Raw genomic sequence first — 21,150 nt, forward strand, 5'->3', positions numbered from 1 at the left:
CCGGGTGAATTTGAAAATTATAGTTCAGGAGAGTGATTGCATCTCTACTCTAGTTTATGGGCATTCATCGATAGGCATTGTCTACTCCTTTAATCATCGGTTGTGTTTTAAACTCCCAATTTCAAAAGGGCAACATAGGGTCGTCATAATATAACATGCTTGTTTAATTCGAATGCCTTTATTTTTTATCAAATAGGTAGTGATGAAACTCTAAATAGATTTTAGTATCTTCTTCCCTCCAGTGATGTAGTGAATTTCGAAATTATAAAGTCTGAGTCCATTTTGCACTTCTTTGTGCACCATACGTCTGTGAGCTTTTTGGGCACTGTAGCTATCAGGAGCATCCTTTCTAGTTCGAATAGTAAGCTAGCTTCTTTGACAACTTACATAAATATTAGGGCTAACCAAGATTATCAATATCACGAAAGGAAAACATCTAGAAGTTTCATGGTTTATCAAATTATATGAGGAAATCGAACAATTAGGGGGTGGAGCACAACGAAATACTACAAATTGATCTTTTTCTTTGATTGGCATGCCTGTGAACCCATGTTGATCCTGATCAATAAAAAGAAGAACCCATGGTGATGTATATACTTATATTATTGCAGCATGTCAGTCAGGGTACTACTGGGAAGACGCAACCCAAAACTAATTTTGTGGAAGTTCGTACCTTTTTGCAACTCTACAGAAGTTTTGATCGGATGTGGATATTCTTTATATTGGCATATCAGGTAGCCTTGATGTTGAGCAGCATTATGTCGTACACTTTCTCTGCAAGAAATTAAACGTGCTCCATTTTCTTGGTTCAGGCCATGGTAATTGTTGCATGGACTCCATCCGGGTCTGTCACTGCTCTCTTCCACGAGCATGTTTTCAGACAAGTTTTGACCATCTTCATAACTCATGCTTTCCTGAACTTTCTGAGGGGTATGGTGATGGTATTTTATGTATGTTTCCCCATTATTACTGTAGACTCAATGTGCTAATTTATGCTACATATAAAATAAGACTAGACATTAGCCAGCGCTCTGTGCGGGATAACCACAACATGATAAAAGTCATGTTTAATTGAAATATCAAGAAAATAACCAATATAAAAGTTGACCTTAGTTAAATAGAAATATGTAGAACTTATTACTATATCTTTATAATTTGTCCAAGACGTAGTTAGAGGCAATCTCATTATTGAAGAAAAAGGTGGGAATAGAACAAATTTTTAAATACAAAGACCTAAGAAGGTATGTACCAATAAAGATACGTCTACATCACATATGGACAATTGCTAAAAGGAAAAAAAAAATGGAGTGATAATTAAATGAACAAGATTAAAGAAGATATATATTTAAGGATGTAAATGAGCATAAAAAAAGCTAATATCAGGGGAAGGCGAACATGGGAAGGAAAAGTTCAGACAAACTCTCATAATCTTTTCTCATCGTAGATGAGGTTATCAAGTCCATTCATTTATAAAAGCTGCAACTTAGTAAATTGAAAAAGAAGCAGAAACATATTAGTTAAATACAAATAATTAGAAAAAAAAATGAGGCACGCAAATCCTTCTCTTTTCTTGCTTGCAATAATGTTGTGTTGGTGCCACATATGACCTACAGTAGAGCATAGGTTCACTATGCAAAAAGTAAGAATACTTAAATCAGAAATCACTAGTCAAATGTGACCGCATTTTAATAAGATGAAGTAATTTTAACATCGTATCTTTTGTAAAAGTAAGTGAAAAAGTTCCAACATTTCCTTTGCCGGAAAAAAAAAATCATATTCAAGTTCATATTTCTCAAATGGAGAAACGGGATAATGTCACTCTTCATACATTCAAAAGGGGACAACATATTGTCATGATTAATGTCTGTGTGTACTATAGACATGCTTCAGCATCTCCAGTGGGCATCATACATTACCTCGAATCATATTCGTTAAGATTTAGAATGTAAATTTTCATTGACATAAGTTTTAGAAGCCAATTCATGTCAAATTTATTTTTGCAGAATATAAGGTATACGGAAAAGAATGGGAGTACCTTTGACCATTTGTAGAGTAATTTTCCGTTTGATGCCTCTCCAATCTCTATCATCTCCGACAAAACTGCATGAGAAACGGAAGAATTAAAATAATCAAGAGAGAAACAGAATAAGCCCAATATATAACAGGGATTGATATGTCTGTGACCGAAAATTTGTAATAGATAGTGTAAGAAATAAGAAAATATGGGCGAGAATACTCACATAATTGTGTAACATTTGAGGGAGTCTCCGTTGCATCAAGCCATCGAATTCATTGAGCATTATCCAAGAAGGTATTATCCAAGTAATATGAAAAAAGAAGATAGTGGTCGACTTCTTTCTGAAAGATTGTATTATGCTGGCAAGTGTATTTGGAAATTATGAGTCAACAAATATTAATATCTTATAAAAGAGAGCTAGTGCTTGTGTAGTTGCATGTGCAACATTCCGGAAAATTCATTATACTGCAATCTACATACCATTTCCAAAACCAGTTGAGCCTTAGGAAGGAGAATATTTGCTTAGCCTTGCAGCATTCTTTATGGAGAATGCAGCAAATCCAATTGTTGTGATAAGGAGAAGGCATTTCTAGCTATCTCAAGTTTTATTTGTGAATCTTAGTGGCAATCCTTAGGAAAGACCTTGTTATAATATATCTCTATAGTTACTGTGTAATATGTTATCCTGGACCAGTTATGACTACTTGCATATGTATTGGCAGATTTTATAAGAGCCACGTAGCATATTATCATTTCTGACACTGCCTTCTTCCTTTCCTCTTCTGCAGCAAGTCTGGATATAATTCTAAGTCTAAATGCCTGTAAAAGCATGAGACATTCGCAGATTCTCCGATACATTCTGAAATTTGTAATGGCAGCTGTTTGGGTGGTGGTTCTGCCAATCAGTTACTCTAGTTTAGTGCAGTATCCAACCGGAGTCCTTAAATTTTTCAGCACCGGGGGTCGAGATTGGAGGAACCAGTCATTCTTCTATTATGCCATTGCAATTTATATGATTCCAAATGTCTTAGCTGCTGTACTTTTCTTCGTTCCTTACTTAAGGGCAACCATGGAGCGTTCTAGTATCTTCCCTATTACTGTTCTTATGTGGTGGGCTCAGGCAAGTAGATGGATTAGACTTCGCTAATCACTTCTTTGCATTATCTTGTTTCCTTCCCCTGAATTGTATGGTCACACTATGCAGCCGAAGCTTTATGTGGGAAGGGGCATGCATGAGGACTTATTTTCACTGCTGAAGTAAGAAGATAATTGCTCTGATTAATATGTTGTGTATTTATGCTCTGATTGGTGTTAATTTTGAAAACAATGTTTGCTATGTCAGCACTGTCTTCTTTTTCTTATTTTCAAGGACGAACCTTTGTGGCTAGTTCTTGAGTTTGTGCTTAAGTGCGGTATTTGGACATACCCATCATCCTAAGCAAAAAGATATGCGCTGCTTTACATTTTATACGAGTGACTTTACAAATCGTACATTGTTTTGTTTGTGTATTAGGTACACCGTGTTTTGGATCATGCTGCTTGTCTGCAAGCTGGCTTTCAGCTACTATTTTGAGGTGTTATCATCTTCTATCAAGTTATAGTAGTTTGGATTATGTGGGGTTTGCTTTTTCTTACTGCTAAAATCAGGGATTTCTTGTGTTTACTTCTGGTACGTAACAGTTGGAGCAACTTCGCATATCTAAAACCAAATAAATGTGTATGCTATTATTATCATTCTTTCTACTTAAAGATCATATAAGTTCTAACTCCTGGTTTTGTTATCTCAGTAAAAATGAACAGTGAAACTTGCTTGAAGAAAATTGATGCAGTTTAGCTAGAATCAATTCTCTTACCCAAATAATGTTAGAAGTTTAGTGTAGAATAGCCCGCATGATGGAAGTACTGGCAATCTTGTACTCATGGATGCTGCTGCTTTCCTTTAGAATAAGTGATTGTAAATTTAATATGACATTTTGACTTGAAGGACGACATAAATGGAAGAATAGGAGATCAATAAATCTTGAATAATCACATACAGGGAGATGTAAGTACATAAGTGTGTTGACTAATTAGCAAGTCTTGCTCCAAAGCTACATAAACTTTAATGTGTCATCTAGAAATTCATACTAGTTGCTTGCTGAAAGAGGTTCCAAGTCTTGTTTCAAGGCTTGCGTTGTTGGTGGAATAACTGAGTGTTGCCTCGATACTCTGTCAAGATTGTTTTGAGCATGTCCATAAAGTAAAGGGAAATTTTATCCAGTCTGTTGATTGCAGGGTCATTGTTTGTCGAGCTTTTGTGCTTGTGGATGTTGTTAGCTTTAGTGGTTCAGGAGATGTAGCTACTCTGCAGCGTTGTGCTCTCCACTTTCTCTTTAAAAGATTTCAAACATGTGTGTTTTGTGCGTAGATTCTGCCACTTGTTGGACAAACACAATCAATCTTGGAGATGCATCTGGATAATTCGCACGATGTTTTTCCTCATTGTAAGTTTTTTTTTTCTTTTCTCCTCTTGTGATGTTTCTAGTATTTTCTGGCTGGAGGAAAAAGCCTGTGCTAATATTCATCTGCAGCTGCAGTGACACATAACATTGGAGTTGTTATTGCAATATGGGCCCCTATAGTTCTTGTAAGCAGACTGGGTAGTTTTGTCAGGATCCCCATCCCACGGTATGCCGTATGTGATGACACTATGCCCTGTTGATATGTTCTCAGGTCTATTTTATGGATACACAAATTTGGTATGCCATATTCTCTAGTCTTTTTGGTGGTATTCATGGTGCTTTTAGCCATTTAGGCGAGGTGAGTGACAATTCTTTCTTCATGATAAATAGAATGCCTGAAGCGTTTCAAATTTTCGTGACACAGACAGTTTAGCTCTTAGGTTTATGGTTTAGGATACTAAATACTTCTCCTTGCTTATAATACCTTCTTGCTTTTCTCAAGATACGAACGCTAGGGATGTTGCGGTCCAGATTTGACACCGTGCCCAAAGCTTTTAGTGAACATCTTTTGCCATCATCATCATCATCATCAGATGCTAAGAAAGCCAGGAGGAGGCAACAGGTATATCCAATTGTTGGTTGATCTAATGTTCCATGTTTATTCATAGAATCTTTATTCAATAGGTTCCTTTTCTGTTGGCCACTTCGTAGATTTAGGGGTGGCATTTCTCATAAAATCATGTTTATGATGCGTTTCTACTTTTCCATGGCAGGATGAATCCAAACTGAGGAAAAATATTGCAGACTTTTCAAGAATGTGGAACAAATTTATTCAGACTATGAGAGAGGAAGACCTAATTAGCGACAGGTATAATGAGGAATTCCACTTCCTCAATTTTAGCTTCGGTCTTCTGCCTCAAATGGATATTTTGACACTTCCATTGGTCGATTAATCCAGAGACAGAGATTTGCTCGTCGTACCATCTTCTTCAACTGATGTGTCTGTTGTGCAATGGCCTCCTTTCTTGCTTGCTAGCAAGGTATGCATAGTTTCACAGGTTGATTTCTACTCATCTATTTGTCTAATTCAGGCTTCTTGTCATTATCCTTTCATACAAAAGATTCCCATAGCATTAGACATGGCAAAAGATTTTAAGGGCAAGGAGGATGATGACTTGTTTAAGAGCATAAAGAATGATCCTTATATGCATTCAGCAGTGATTGAATGTTATGAGACTCTCCGGGACATCATATATAACCTCCTGGAAAATGAAGCTGACAGAGTGTAAGTGAGAAAACTTACATTTACTTTAGCCTGTAACTCCATATTTAATATGTCGTATCATACTGGTGGCAATTTTTCTTCTGTTAAGGCTATTGAGAAACCATGCTTTTCTCAATTTTTACAGAATCGTAAGGGAAATCTGTTATGGAGTAGATAAGAGCATACAAGAGCGCAGATTTTTGCAGGAATTTAAAACAAGTGAATTGCCTTTGCTCAGTACTAAGTTGGAGAAATTCTTGACCATCTTGGTAAGTGTTTTTGTCACCTATATCTAACTTCAGTTTTAATCTCAATAAATACATGAATATAAAATTATTCTTGCAGGACTGACCGTTGAATCATTTCCTCTTCTTCCCTCCAATTGGCTCAGTTTCAAGAATATCTCACTTCTTAACATCTTTTGTTATTTTGGCAGATAAGTGAGCATGACGACCCAACAGTGTACAAATCCCAGATAATCAATGTCCTCCAAGACATCATGGAGATAATTACCGAGGATATCATGGAGAATGGGCATGAGTAAGTTCTGACAAACATGCTTGTTTATGTTGATGCAAAACGTTTGTGTCCTTGACTGTGCTGCTTGTAGGATCCTGGAAAAAGCAAATATTCCTATCCCCCACCATACGAAAAATGATAGAAAGGAGCAGGTGTTTGAGAAGATCAACATTGGCTTTGTACAACAGAAAAACTACAGAGAAAAGGTGTGCTTGACTCATTTTTGTCTGAGAAACCACAAATAATTACGTAGTAAGTAAAATCTAATTCTTTGACTTCTAGGTCGTTCGGCTCCATTTTCTTCTAACAGTCAAGGAATCTGCCATCAACGTGCCTTCAAACTTGGAAGCTCGTCGACGCATCACTTTCTTTGCTAATTCTTTATTCATGAAAATGCCAGGTGCTCCGACAGTACGCAAAATGCTGCCCTTCAGGTCTGTTTTTACATGAATAGATACTATGCTTCATCGAAAGAGACAACCTTGTTTGTTCAATTCAGTTGCTGGAAATCGCATTAAGTTAACAATTTAGTCTCATTGATAATAAATGATGATAGAATGATTTGCTTTTGCAATAGATGGAGTTTTTGTGCAGTATATTAACACTGCTGCCATTACAGATTAAAAAAGAAAGTTGGAAATCCAATCACTATTCATGCAGTTTTTTTGCTACTTATTGGCATAATTAAAAAAGCATCATGTGACATTTCTAATTTCATATCTTCTAAAAATGTGTAGATGTTTTAAGGTGAAATCATGTTCTTGCTTACAGATACTTATAGATAAATTGATGGCTCGAAAAAGACTAGATATGGCCATATACATATTTTTAATTGATGGTGATGCTACTTTTCAATCATGTATGACTACTGAATGAGAAATGAAATAAAAATTAAACAGATCTATTTAGTTTCATTAGCTATTTTATCGAAGCACATCCAGTTTAATTAATTACTCATGGTAATAAAGAAATATCCTAGGTTTGACTTGGTGGCATTATGATATTTTCTCTAATTAATGTAACGATTATAGGGATTGAAGCTTCTCAACCTCCAAGCTCCATTTTAACATTTTTCTGTATATATGCATGGGCGCGCAATATATATGTGCGTGTCCCAGATGGTTGTTTAATAGATACCTATTAACATTTTCTTTTGGGCTCTCCTGTGCTTTTACGTCTTGGCCAGTGTCTTGACTCCATACTACAAAGAAGATGTTCTCTACTCCACCGAAGATCTTAAAAGGGAAAATGAGGATGGAATCACAACTTTGTTCTACCTGCAGAAGATGTATCCAGGCAAGTTTGCCCTTTGGTATGTTATAATTCACTTGTTCACTCGATATAATTGACTGATGCCTTGTGCCATGTAATCTAGGTGAGTGGACCAATTTTAAAGATCGGATAAAAGATCCTAAATTTGGAAACATAGAGAAGGACAAGATGGAACAGGAGACACGTTTTGGGTCTCTTACAGAGGGCAGACTCTGGCTAGGACAGGTTGAGAATTTATTTATTTGGAAGCATATACTATGCTTGAAAGTCATATTTATCCTTGCTTTGCTACTGTTCTTACTATGTGCATTTGCTGCTAGTGAGAGGGATGATGTACTACAGGCAAGCTCTAGAACTTCAATGCCGTCTTGAATTAGCTGGAGATAATGGTTAGTCATTTAACATGAAAGAAAGAAATGCAGATTTACAGCTTCTGATTTGTTTTTGTTTGAAAGTTGCTATAAGAAGTGGCATCCAGATACTAATCAAGACTCAATGTCTCTGTTGCAGCTCTAAATGATGAGAATGAGGAGGTAATCACAGAATTTGCACAAGCTCTGGCTGATTTGAAGTTCACCTATGTTGTCTCTTGCCAAGTTTATGGGAATCAAAAGAAGTCCAGTGATGCTAGAGAGAGAAGCTGTTACAGTAACGTGTTGAACCTCATGTTGATGTAAGTTTTAAGGATGTCACTTCAATAGTAATCAACAAGAAGTTCCAAAGTGGCTGATGGATATCAATGATACTAAATATTCTAGGTATCCTTCTCTACGGGTTGCTTACATAGACGAAAAAGAGGAGACGGTGAATGGGAAATCTCAGATGTGTTGTTACTCTGTTCTTGTGAAGGGAGGTGATACACTTGATGAGGTAAGTTAGAATTTAGTCTTCCTCCTGGTTGAATATTAGGTATCAAGTGGGGTAGAAATCAGTCCGCTTATTGGGTATAATCTTGATGACTCCTCTAATCTTTGCTTCTTGCTTTGGCTATCGTTTGATTCTACATCTTTGGTTTTCTAGTAAGAACGCTGTATAATTTTCTTAGTTTCTGCAATTGGCTGTAAGGCTTTAATTTAAACAATAATTTGAGACACATCTAAATCTAATATGCAAATATATGGCGAATACTGTTGGTACATTCCTGCACTTTCTGTCAAAGCATTCTACTTCGTTTGTTTATAGGGTTCATTTGGGCTTCATACACATGTGCTCTTTCCCAACCTAACAACTTGAGCCTTCGGGTGGAAATTTCTAACATGTTCTGCCTTAGGTCTTTTATTGTGTGTGGGGCTCCTTCTTTGTTAATTCTATGTATTATTAAACAATATTTAAAAAAAAAAAAACAGTATCTTTGGGTAGGATTATCTAACACTTCTAAACCAAAGTGTTTGAAAATTTTTCCAGACCCTTCAGTCAACATCCATTTTCATCAGAAGTTTGCATTTTCCTTGTTAGAATAATTAAATATCAAACCATATCTTCATCTAACAGCTTAAGTTTTTACAATAGTTGGCAATGGTCCCATGTAATCTCACATTCCTATTTTCTTCTTCCTGAGTTTATTGGTACTTTCAAAGTTGATTTTGTTGAAGGAGAGAGTATTCTACGTATTGTATTCACTTAATCAAAAAATGATTACAAGAATATATATATATATATGAGTAACCCTAGTAACCCTCTTATGACTATTTTACCCTTATTACTGTTTCTAACACTCCCCCTCAAGTTGGGATGTAAATATCAAACAATCCCAACTTGTTACATAAAAAATTCACTCTATTTCCTCATAAAGACTTGGTAAAAATATCTGCAAGCTGATCATCCGTTCTTGTATGTTGAAGTGTGATCTTTCCTTCATGAACTTTTTCTCGTATAAAGTGACAATCAACCTCAATGTACTTGGTTCGCTCATGGAAGATGGGATTGTTTGCAATATGAATAGCTGATTGATTGTCACGATATAATATTGATGGTTCTGATGTTGACATCCCAATTTCTGACAATAACATCCTCAACCAGAATAATTCACTAGTCACATGTGCCATTGCTCTATATTCCGCTTCTGCACTTGATCGAGAAACCACATGTTGTTTCTTCCTCTTCCAGGCAACTAAATTACCTCCAAGAAATACATAATAACCCGATGTAGATCTTCTACTAGTAGAATATCTAGCCCAATCCCCATCAGGAAAACCTATGGTATTCAGGTGACCACAATTCTTGAAAATTAGTCATTTACCTGGTGCTCCTTTCAAGTAGTTGATAATTTGAAGTACAGCATCCCAATGAGTAGTCCGAGGAGAACCCATGAATGGCTTACAACACTAACAGCAGAAGATATATCAGGTCTCGTGATGGTAAGATAATTTAACTTATCAACTACTCTCTGATATTTCAATGGGTCGTGTAATAATTCTCCATCTTCTGCATCAAGTTTCACATTGGGTTCCATAGGAGTATCAACCGGTTTTGCTCCAACAAGTCCAACCTCATCAAGAAGTCAATAACATATTTTCTCTGAGTTAAATTTATACTTTTATGCGAGTAGGTAACCTCAATATCTAGGAAATACCGCAAACATCTCATATCCTTAGTACTAAATTGTATATGTAGAAATTGTTTGAGTCGTTGAATACCATTTGAATCACTGCCAGTAATGATAATATCATCCACATATACCACTAGAAGAATACAACCAGCTGAGGAGACAGAACTGAAGACTGAATGGTTTACTTGACAACGCTTTAATCCAAATTTGATAACAGCATCACTAAACTTACCAAACCAAGCACGAGGAGATTGCTTGAGTCCATACAATGCCTTATGTAAATGACATACCAGATTCTCCCCTTGAGCAACAAATCCAGGTGATTGCTCCATATACACCTCTTCAGCCAAATCACCATGCAGGAATGCATTTTTGATGTCTAATTGATGAAGAAACCATCCAAAATGTGCTGCTAGAGAAATAAAGACATGAACAGATAGAATTTTGGCTACAAGAGAAAAAGTGTCATCATAATCAACACCATATGTTTGAGTATATCCTTTAGCGACTAACCGTGCCTTCAATCGATCTATAGTGCCATCAGAGTGGACCTTAACCGTGAAAACCCAACGACAACCAACAGGTTGCTTTCCCACAAGAAGGGTAGTAAGCTTCCAAGTACGATTGTCAATGAGTGCTTTCATTTCATCCTCCATGGCTTGTCTCCAACCAGGATGAGCAAGAGCTTTAGTAACATTGCTAGGCACAGAAATAGAGGACAAGGATGAGACAAAAGTAGAGAAGGTAGGAGATAAACGATCATAAGACAGAAAGTTGCTAATAGGATGACGAGTACAAAGACAATCAGACAAACTAGAATAAAGTGTATAATGATCCACAGGACGCCCAACACAAGATCGTGTACCTTTTCGAGTAGCAATGGGTTGATCTGGATCAGGATCAGGGGATGACACAGCAATTGATGAGGGATCAGATGAATCGGGTGATGGCCGTACCTTTGTAGTGGGAGCTGTTCCTCGTCTATGGTAAGTTTGATTAGCAAACTGAAATCCTGTTGACGATACTGGAGGAAGTGAGATTGGTGGAGGAATTGGTAAGATACACTTGTCAGTGTCAGGAGACACTATAGAAACTGTTTGAGTACTATAATATGGCTAGTCCTAAAAAAATGTCATATCTGCTGATACAAACACTCGGCGACTAATAGGATTGTAACATTTATAGCTCTTCTGAGTTCAAGAATACCCAACAAAGACACATTTATCAGCACGAGAAGCCAACTTATTAAGACTTGGAGTTAGAGAATGGACAAAACAAACACAGCCAAAGACATGTAGAGGTAATGCAAAGGGAGGACGATTTGGATGTAAAATAGAGAAGGGTGTCTCCCCCTGAAGAACAGAAGTTGGAAGCCAATTAATTAAGAAACAGGCTGTAAGAACAGCATGACCCCAAAATGTTTTCGGAAGATGCATGTGAAACATAAGATAACGAGCAACGTCAAGAAGATGACGATTTTTAGGTTCAACTACACCATTTTGTTGTGGTGTATATGAACAAGAAGTTTGATGAATAATCCCATGGGAATCAAGAAAATGTTGAAAACCAGAGGCAACGGCAAGATACTCTTTGGCATTATCGGATCGGAGATTTTTCACAGAAGTATTATATTGATTCGGCACTTCAAAATAGAATTGACAAAAGCAATACAAAATTTCAGTACGATCTTTTATTAGGAACAACCAAGTCATTCGGGAAAAATCATTCACAAATGTAACAAAGTACCGGAAACCAGATGTATCAGAAACACGGCACGGACCTCATATATCTGAATGAACTAACTCAAAGAGACTAGACACACGACTCTAAAAGCGAGAAGGAAAAGAGACTCTATGGTGCTTTCCAAACTGACAAGCTTCACACTCAAAAGTACTCACAGACTCAGACTCTGGAAACAATCGTCAAATGTTTGGCGGGGGATGACTAGCACGACAATGCATTTGATAGACATCAGTGGATGTGTGCTTAGAGCTGCTGTAGCTATCATCTTCTTGTCTAGATAGTATAGGCCATTTGATTCATGTCCCCCACCAATCATCTGTCCAGTCCTCAGATCCTGAAAAACACAATGAGAAGCAAAAAAGGTTACAGAACAATTTAGCTCTTTAGTTAATGAACTAACGGAAATGAAATTATATGGAGATGTCAGATGATGGACGGATGATAAAGAAAGAGAGGAACTCAAATGGGCATCTCCAGTGCCAGTAACTTGGGAAATTGAACAATCAGCTAATGTAACAGAGTTGGACACCCCAAGAGGTGTGGAATTTAATGAAGACAACAATTTAGAGTTACCAGCTATATGATGAGTAGCTTCAGAATCTATAAGCCAAGAGTATGACACTATAGAAAGTAAACATGATGAACTATCTTTTGAGCTATGTACTAGAGTGGCAGTGGGAGCTGAAGTTCCTGTCACCTGTTTGGAGCGAATCCAAGCCTCATATTTTGCAAGTGTCAATGTAACTGAATTTTTTGTATCCTACACATTAGTAGGATCGGATTGAACTGGTGAGGAATCTTCGACTTCAACAAATGCAGGAACTGTGGGTTGAAGCTCTGGATGAAGCGTGTAGCAGTAAGTTTCAGTGTGTCCAGCCCTCCGACAATGGTTACAATATCGAGTGCCACGGCTACCGAGAATTCTATCACGACCACGACTTCCACTCTGAATAAGCCCACATCCATGACCCCGATAACCGCGACTACGAGCTCCATGTCCACTAGAGCCATGAGAAATCATGGCACTTGTCTCTAAAGTTGTAGTGGAGATCTTGTCAGAAGGTGTTGAGCGTAAGGCTAGGGAGAAAACCTCATCAACTGTAGGAAGGGAGCTTTAAGACATAATCTGCTGACGAAGGGAGGAATATTCAAGCTCTAGTGCTTTAAGAAATAGTAACTCGAAGATCCTCCTAACGTTTGACTAATACATTCGGATCATTGGAAGCTAGAAGATAAGTATCTAGCTGTCTGCAAAATGTAGTGAAATGAGCATAATATTCAGATAGAGACTGATCTCCACGCTGAAGATCAAACAGGGCCTCCCATGTGTCACACACTTGTGTCATATTATTTTGGCCATAATAAAGTAGAACACATTTATCCCAAACTTCCTTAGCAGAATTACATTGAACACATTTATCCCATACTATTCCATAACAATGTACGGATCATTGCGTCTCCAGCAATCCAATCATCTACTTTACTCTTATCCGAGGGAAGTGTGGATGTAAGATAATCATGCTGTCTAGTTGCAGTAAGATAAACTTGTACAACTTTAGACCATGATGGATAGTTAGTGCCATCCAACTTGACAGATGTTAATTGGAAATGCGTCAAACTAGTAGATGATGTAGAAGCCATCAGTATTAACTCTACTGAACTCCAATAATGCAATTAGCTAGACAAATTTAACACAAGAATCGACCGAACCCAATAAGAATGACACAATAATCAAGCACTTCACTCCAGTTGTGCAATCAGCCACAGAACAACAAACAGAAATAAGGGTTCGATCGATTCACCACTGAGTCAATATACTTCATTGAGAGGCCATTAAATCATACCAACCAGCACTTCAAGAAGCAATATACTTCAATGAGAATCCATATAAGTATACTGGAAAACAACTTCTGTTGCCCTCAGTTCTGGTCGAATTTTTTTTTAGGTGAAACCCTTGCAGAACCGAACGAAACCCTTGTAGAACCGAAGCCTTCCGAAATCCTCAGGATATATGAAAAACACAGAATCTAGATCGCAAGACAAACAAAGACCAAATCGTGCAATCGGTTTTCAATCCTGTCATCAAGAAAGAAGGCTGAACACAAACCGATTTTGCTGGATGGGCTTCAGCGATTGATGCTGGGCAGTAGTTCTGTCTAGATCTTAGAAAACCAGTAGATAGATCTGGATCTAGGGACAATGATCGAACGACGATGTAGGCGTTCTTTCTCCTCCGCTGTCTAGAAGAGAAGCACGCTGCGGCGGCGGTGGCAGCGGAGGGTCTGGATCTAGTGACGGCCTCCGCCGCCGGGCTGTGGTGGTGGTGGGATCACTCTCTTGAAGTTTTAACCTCGCTTTGATACCATGTTGAAGGAGAGAGTATTCTACGTATTGTATTCACTTAATAAAAAAAGGATTACAAGAATATATATATATATGAGTAACCCTAGTAACCCTCTCATGACTATTTTACCCTTATTACTGTTTCCTAACAGATTTATTGTTCTTCAACTGAAATCCTGCTCATTCTAACAATAGGAAAATTTCATTCGTAACAGTCTTATACCCCCAATATATCTGTTATCAAGCTCTTATATTCTTCTCGCAATGGTTAATTCTTTCTAATTTCAAAATGTGATGGTTTTACCTTACTGTTTTCTTCACAAAATGCTGTCTTGGGGCCGAAGGACTAATTCCTGTCTACCTCTTGCCCCAACTCTAATTTTGGAGATTTTGGAAAGCTACTCTACTGTCTTCCATCTACTTTCTGTCCGTTTATCACTGAAAACTTTGGAATTATCGCTGGATCAAGCTAGGGCTACCTACTACTATAGCTAAATTGAAGCGGTCTTGTTTGCAAATTTTGGAATTGCTAAGTCCAGTAATTGACTTCTGGTAATTTTTCTCCGATGGTGATATATGTCGATTTGGCTGAATGTCAATGATAAACGTTTTTCGGGGCCTGAACATGTTTGACAATTGAATTACGCAGCTAGTCACCTTTTAAATTAACTGGTTTCGGGATGCATGATGATGTTTGTTGAAGTCAAGCAACTCTAGAGTGTCTGAAATGCATTTGTTTACTTTCTATCTCAGAAGGATGAATTTATCTGATCAGTTACTTCTATCGCGAAGAAAATTTAGTGAAATATATGCTCTTTGTCAAGCCTATATGGAATTCCGTCTGTCAATTATTTGAGAGGAGTTCCTATTGAGAGCTATTGATCTACCTTAAAGAAGCAACTATTTTGGATTTATTAATGGGGATTGTATCGGTATTCAAATACGTGAATCAGTCCAATAACGATATTAACCTTTAAGAAGTAATGAATTATAACATTTACTTGTCTCTTCTAATGTGAGGGTGCAGATTTCAATATGGTGGTCACGTTTCTGAGTAACGAGGATGTGGTGCAATCTTGATTGGTGGGATTTCTGCTGACCTTTTTCTGCAAATGGATAATCTATTTAATTTGTAGGAAATATACCGTATCAAGCTTCCAGGCCCTCCGACGGAAATTGGTGAAGGGAAACCAGAAAATCAAAATCATGCTATCATCTTTACTCGTGGGGAGGCACTGCAGACTATAGACATGAATCAGGTAGTTATGTCTTTTCATTGAATATGCAGGAGGATAAAGTATCTCAGGTTTTTTTTTCCTTTCCTTACTTCTAGGATAACTACTTTGAAGAAGCTTTCAAGATGAGAAATGTATTGGAGGAATTCCAGAAGGATTGTCACGGCCAGAGAAAACCTACTATTTTGGGCCTGCGGGAGCACATTTTTACCGGAAGGTGAATCTTGGAATACATATAGAAATTTTCTATTATTTGCTGCCTTTTCCAGTTCAAAAGATCTGGTTTGAAAGAGATCAGAGCAGATTCGTCAATGTGAATGGTTAGATCATTATTTTTTTCACTTTTTATTTTTTTTACAGTGGATCATCACTAGCTTGGTTCATGTCCAATCAGCAGGCCAGCTTTGTCACTATCAGCCAACGAATCTTGGCAGATCCCCTAAGGTAAGCCAAGAATTTGTGGCTTCATGCATTTCTGTCTACTCGATCTTTGTAGCCCCCGGGTCCACGTCTATTTTTCTTTTCGTAAGATTTATCTTTGGGCGAAAGGCAGATTTTCTCATAAAACCTGAAATTTGCGTAGGACTATGTTATTTGTTCTTTCTTGAGCCTGAACATAAAGATTCGCATACTCTTTTCCTTGGCATTTACATGTCTACCTCACTTACTGATGTGAGAGACATCTCAGTGGACTTGTATGAATTCTTCTTTTCTTTTTCTTTTTTTGGTAAAGGTTGTACAAATTCTTCTTTGTTTCTTTGTTTCTTAGAGAAGCTCAAAAACTTTCAGTGACTTCCACAATTGCAGTTAGCAGAAGGAACTTTTGGATCAGAAGCGTGGTCATTGAAAACAATGGGAATATTTATGATTATAAATCGTTAGTTTTTTAAATTGCCTCTAGCCACTGTCTGTGAGTACAATTTTAGCAAATACAGGAAACCACAGTATGGTAGGTCTGGTGATTTGCATGAGTGTATTATAAATTCAACATCTTTAAACATAAATTGCTATACAATATCGGTGTCTCTAGCAAATAGTAAACTTAAAAAATTCTGATTATTGATGTGTTTTGAATATCATTTGACGTCTTCCAATTTCATAAGTTCATTATTTTTCTCAAAAAACAAATGAACTACAACTTTTCTCCATTTTAGGCTCTGAAGAAAAAATTTCTAAAAGTGCTTGCGGACAATCTTGTGCCATGCATGGGAAAAAAGTCTCACATATATTGTTAAGGTTGACGACTTCTTATTAATTAGCCCTGTCGATTATGGAATTATTGCTTACCACTATCAATTAAGGACTATAGTGCAGCTACATACATATTTAGAAATAAGTGGTGGCAAACATTTCAATATGCAAGGGATTGTTTATTATCTATGCATGTGAAGCAAAGAGTTTTCTTGATTTAAAGCGAGATTCACATTGTAGAATGAGTGCATATGGACATGTGGACTTTTTCTTATACCTTATGGCATCCCGCATAACTCTAAATATCAGAGTTGCTTTCGTGGGATATAACTGTGAACATTGTACCATATGACCATTAATCTAACAAACACTTCACCATCATTTTAGTAAAATGTCACTTCAAATCTTCGCCTTTCTTTCTTTTTTTTTTCTTCTTTTTTTTGGTAAGGTAAGAATATATTGACTTTAACCAGAACTATACAAAAGGGGTTCCCGGCACCAAAAACTTACACTCATAAGACAACTAGTCCAAACGAGTGGAAGGGTGCCGAGAAAGAAAAGAAAAGCTGCTAACACAGAAGCAACAAGACAGCCCAACAGCGGCAACAAAACAGCCAAAACAGCGGCAAGAACCAGCCATAAACGGCAGCAACAACAAAATCTTCGCCTTTCTTTATTTCTAGTAGATTCAATAATCTCTCTTTATCTATGCTTTTGTAGCATTTAGGTGGGATTGATTCTGTCATACAACATTCTTTGTACCCTTGAGAACTTAAGTGTAGGAGCTGTTAGAACCTGTATTTTTAGGGCTTGATAAGATAAATCAGGAGGCTAATCAATGCAAAAATTGGCTACGGAAGTATCCTGGAAAGCGTGTAGTTAATGGACTAATGTTCTCGACTCCTTGTTAGTAACTTAAACAAAAGAAGGAAGGAAGGAAGAAAATAGGTACGGGTAGAGTCTGAGTTTTATACTATGTACCGATCTGATGTTTGTGGTAACCACTAATCCATTTCTTTGTGCTCTCACACTTTAAGCAATAACTTATCTGTGCATTCACAGCGAGACTCTGATTCAATAACTGAGAGTTGAGATCGGCTTGTTCCAATAATGATCTAAAGACAATCGTGATTCTCATTCTCTTGTTGCAGGGTCCGTTTCCATTATGGCCATCCTGATATATTTGACAGGATATTCCACATAACACGGGGTGGCATAAGCAAAGCTTCAAAAATAATCAACTCGAGCGAAGATATTTTTTCTGGTAATAGCATATTTATATGATATTTCACAGGGACAGAATCCGACCATTTCTTGCTGCAGGGTTTAATTCAACTCTCCGTGGGGGATTTATAACACATCATGAGTATATCCAAGTGGGAAAAGGGCGAGATGTAGGGATGAACCAGATATCCCTTTTTGAGGCGAAGGTTGCAAACGGAAATGGTGAGCAGACGCTTAGTCGTGACGTTTATCGGCTCGGGCAGCAATTTGACTTCTTCAGAATGCTGTCATTCTATTTTACGACTGTTGGTTTCTACTTCAGTAGTATGGTAAATCAACCACTCCTCTCTACTCGTTTTGCAGCAACTCTCCTAATTCTTTCTAATTTGGTGTTGAAAGAATGATGGAACTTTTGGTTCATAATTTGTAATTGCAATTTGCTGTCACATGGTAAAATGCTTGGTAATCAAAGCAGTTAAATCTTGTGAATCTTGGGGGTAATTCTAGATCCAGTCTGTCTTTCTGAGAGTCAGTACAATTAATGGGTGTTCCCTTAACCAAGGGGTCACAGTTCCTCCTTAGATGTCTAGTTCTGGTGGGTGAAACATGAACATGTCATTTCTACTTCGTTAATGAAATGGTACGAAAATATCAGTTTGGCTTAATCAGTTCCAAGATTTGGAATAGTACTTCATTTTCTGGGCTGTAATTTGTTCCATGGATGGAGATAGGGAGGGGGGAATTATGTTGGTTGGGAGGCAACTAGGCTTCTATTTCGTTCTTTTTCTCTTTGCATTGATTATTCATGGTAGCTTTCCTTTTTACCGTTTTGGACTTGTTTCATTCAGGTTACCGTGCTTACGGTGTATGTTTTCTTGTATGGACGGTTGTACATGGTTATGAGTGGGTTGGAAAGCGAGATCCTTCAGAATCCTAGCATACGTCACACAAAGGCTCTCGAAGAGGCCTTGGCTAGCCAGTCTGTCTTTCAGTTAGGACTGGTACTGATGCTGCCCATGCTCATGGAAACTGGCCTGGAAAAAGGGTTTCGGACTGCCCTCGTTGATTTTGTCATTATGCAGCTGCAGCTCGCTTCCGTGTTTTTCACATTTCAACTTGGAACGAAGGCTCATTTTTACGGAAGAACGATCTTACATGGACAATCCATATATGGAGCAATGGGGCGTGGGTTTGTTGTTTTTCGTGCAAAATTCAGTGACAATTACAGGCTTTATTCACGAAGTCACTTTGTGAAAGGGCTGGAGCTATTTATTCTGTTGATTGTCCATGAAGTTTATGGGGAGTCGTACCGCAGTTCAAATCTCTACTTGTTCATCACTTTCTCCATGTGGTTCTTGGTTGCTTCATGGTTGTTTGCACCATTCATATTCAATCCATCTGGTTTTGACTGGCAAAAGACCGTAGATGATTGGGCAGACTGGAAGAGGTGGATGGGTAATCATGGTGGAATTGGGATACAACCTGATAAAAGTTGGGAATCATGGTGGGAGGAAGAACAGGAACAGTCGAAGAATACAAACATAAGGGGAAGAATCCTTGAGATAATACTTGCATTTCGCTTCTTTATTTACCAGTATGGAATTGTGTACCATCTTCAAATAGTTCACCACAGCAAGAGAATACTGGTAATCTATAAATTTCACTGCAGTTTTCTCTTTCCTCCTTCTGTTGCTGATTTGTTCTCACAGGATCTTTCTCTGAGGCTCTTCTTTACTTCTGTAGATTTACGGACTTTCTTGGGCGGTGTTGCTAGCCACTCTGCTAGTTTTAAAGGTACGCAGATATGATATATGGAGGTTTTGTTCCTAGATCTGCATGTTACCACACTCATTACCATGAGTAAACTTCAGTTGATCATTATTATTTTCTGCTGCTTTTCTGTTACCTTATTTAAATCAAACCGCAACAACTGTGTCCTCTGCAAATTATTATTGCCTCGATGTTTTCAGATGGTATCCCTCGGAAGACGGAGATTCTGTGCAGACTTCCCACTCATGTTTAGGATCCTGAAAGCACTTCTTTTCCTTGGATTCGTGTCGGCTATGACAATCTTATCTGTCGTGCGTGGACTCATTGTATCTGATATATTTGCTGCTGCCCTTGCGTTTTTACTAACCGGATGGGCTCTTGTTCTGGTAAGTCTGGACTAGTGCAATCTTAGAAGAAGCTCTCTATGTATCAAGTGGGTTGTCCTCGGCTTGCCCGAGTCAAAACTAACTCATTGTGCACAAAGCACTCCACGTGCGTTCTATAGTACCGTTAAACCAATGAGATCGATCTTCTCTTGCTCTCGACAGATTGGGCAAGCATCCAGGCCGTTGCTTAAAGGGTTAGGACTCTGGGATTCGTTGAAGGAGCTGGTGAGGGCGTACGATTACACAATGGGGTTATTGCTGTTCATGCCAATCACTGTTCTGTCGTTACTCCCCTTCGTTTCGGAGGTCCAAACCCGCCTCCTCTTCAACCAAGCACTCAGCAGAGGCTTTCAGATTTCGATGATTCTGGCCGGAAGGAAAGAGAAGACAGCATAAGGCCCCCTCATTGGGATGGGATCTCAGATAGCTCACGTCCCTCGCTACTGTCTTCAGATGTGATTTTCCCCCTCCTTTGTGCTGCATGAACTTGCACAAGGAGGTCGTTCATTGTCTATACTGTCAACTTGACACATCTTCCTCTTTCCCTGTCAAATGCTGTATAAGATTTTTTGTTCTGCTGAATTTGATTTTTGAACTTTGCAATATCAAGAAGGTATGTATTCTACATTCTGCTTTTAATTTTTTTTGTTCTAATCTGTCTTATGCATTGTCGTTGGGTGCATTAGATCTTCCGTGAATCTTTTCGTAATTTAAGAGCCCATGGCCTTATTTCTCTTGAATAATTGTTAATAAATTCCGGACGCTCAGATTTTTCACTCTAGCAATTTTCTGAAGTTATTTGAATTGTCATGTGCACTAATTCATAGATTGTAACATGCCCTCAAAATAACTCATTAGCATGTTAATTAGATTTATTTATAAATAAGTTAGAAACTCGAGAACGATATTCATGTAACAAGTTATATGTATGTGAAATGAATTCTAAAACAGTTCAAAAAGTCATTATACATTATTATTTAAGTTTATTTACGAGTAATTTATTTGGTATAGTGAATTGAAAAAACGAATGAAATTTCAAGATGCCTATTATCGGCTAAAAAAGTCATTGTAGTTTTGTAAAAATTAAATTTTTTACCGTGCACGTATGTTATTAATTTCGAGCCACATTATTAACTGCATATTTACTTATTAGAGGAGGAAGTTATTCATTGAAAATTACCAATTAAATACTCAAAC

The 21,150-nt window shown here is 37.7% G+C and overlaps 1 protein-coding gene across 1 annotated transcript in view; it reads left to right on the plus strand.

Moving 5' to 3' along the window:
- Positions 1 to 20,647, plus strand: part of LOC104442067 (callose synthase 7) — a 28,811-nt gene extending 8,164 nt beyond the window's left edge. The window contains 31 exon segments of the mRNA XM_039302635.1: positions 612 to 734; positions 813 to 930; positions 2,806 to 3,137; positions 3,222 to 3,274; positions 3,531 to 3,591; positions 4,425 to 4,500; positions 4,594 to 4,643; positions 4,730 to 4,816; positions 4,961 to 5,080; positions 5,232 to 5,326; positions 5,417 to 5,498; positions 5,580 to 5,743; positions 5,868 to 5,991; positions 6,159 to 6,262; positions 6,333 to 6,447; positions 6,524 to 6,675; positions 7,428 to 7,537; positions 7,617 to 7,699; positions 7,702 to 7,738; positions 7,834 to 7,902; positions 8,024 to 8,186; positions 8,272 to 8,383; positions 15,284 to 15,406; positions 15,481 to 15,599; positions 15,743 to 15,826; positions 17,725 to 17,837; positions 17,897 to 18,126; positions 18,646 to 19,443; positions 19,541 to 19,591; positions 19,768 to 19,953; positions 20,116 to 20,647. Coding sequence (XP_039158569.1) covers positions 612 to 734; positions 813 to 930; positions 2,806 to 3,137; positions 3,222 to 3,274; positions 3,531 to 3,591; positions 4,425 to 4,500; positions 4,594 to 4,643; positions 4,730 to 4,816; positions 4,961 to 5,080; positions 5,232 to 5,326; positions 5,417 to 5,498; positions 5,580 to 5,743; positions 5,868 to 5,991; positions 6,159 to 6,262; positions 6,333 to 6,447; positions 6,524 to 6,675; positions 7,428 to 7,537; positions 7,617 to 7,699; positions 7,702 to 7,738; positions 7,834 to 7,902; positions 8,024 to 8,186; positions 8,272 to 8,383; positions 15,284 to 15,406; positions 15,481 to 15,599; positions 15,743 to 15,826; positions 17,725 to 17,837; positions 17,897 to 18,126; positions 18,646 to 19,443; positions 19,541 to 19,591; positions 19,768 to 19,953; positions 20,116 to 20,349 — 4,368 coding nt within the window. The 3' untranslated portion in view covers positions 20,350 to 20,647.
- The last annotated feature ends 503 nt before the right edge of the window (positions 20,648 to 21,150 follow it).

Source organism: Eucalyptus grandis, chromosome 1 (genome assembly GCF_016545825.1).
Source record: "Eucalyptus grandis isolate ANBG69807.140 chromosome 1, ASM1654582v1, whole genome shotgun sequence".
NCBI classification, from domain to species: Eukaryota; Viridiplantae; Streptophyta; class Magnoliopsida; order Myrtales; family Myrtaceae; genus Eucalyptus; species Eucalyptus grandis.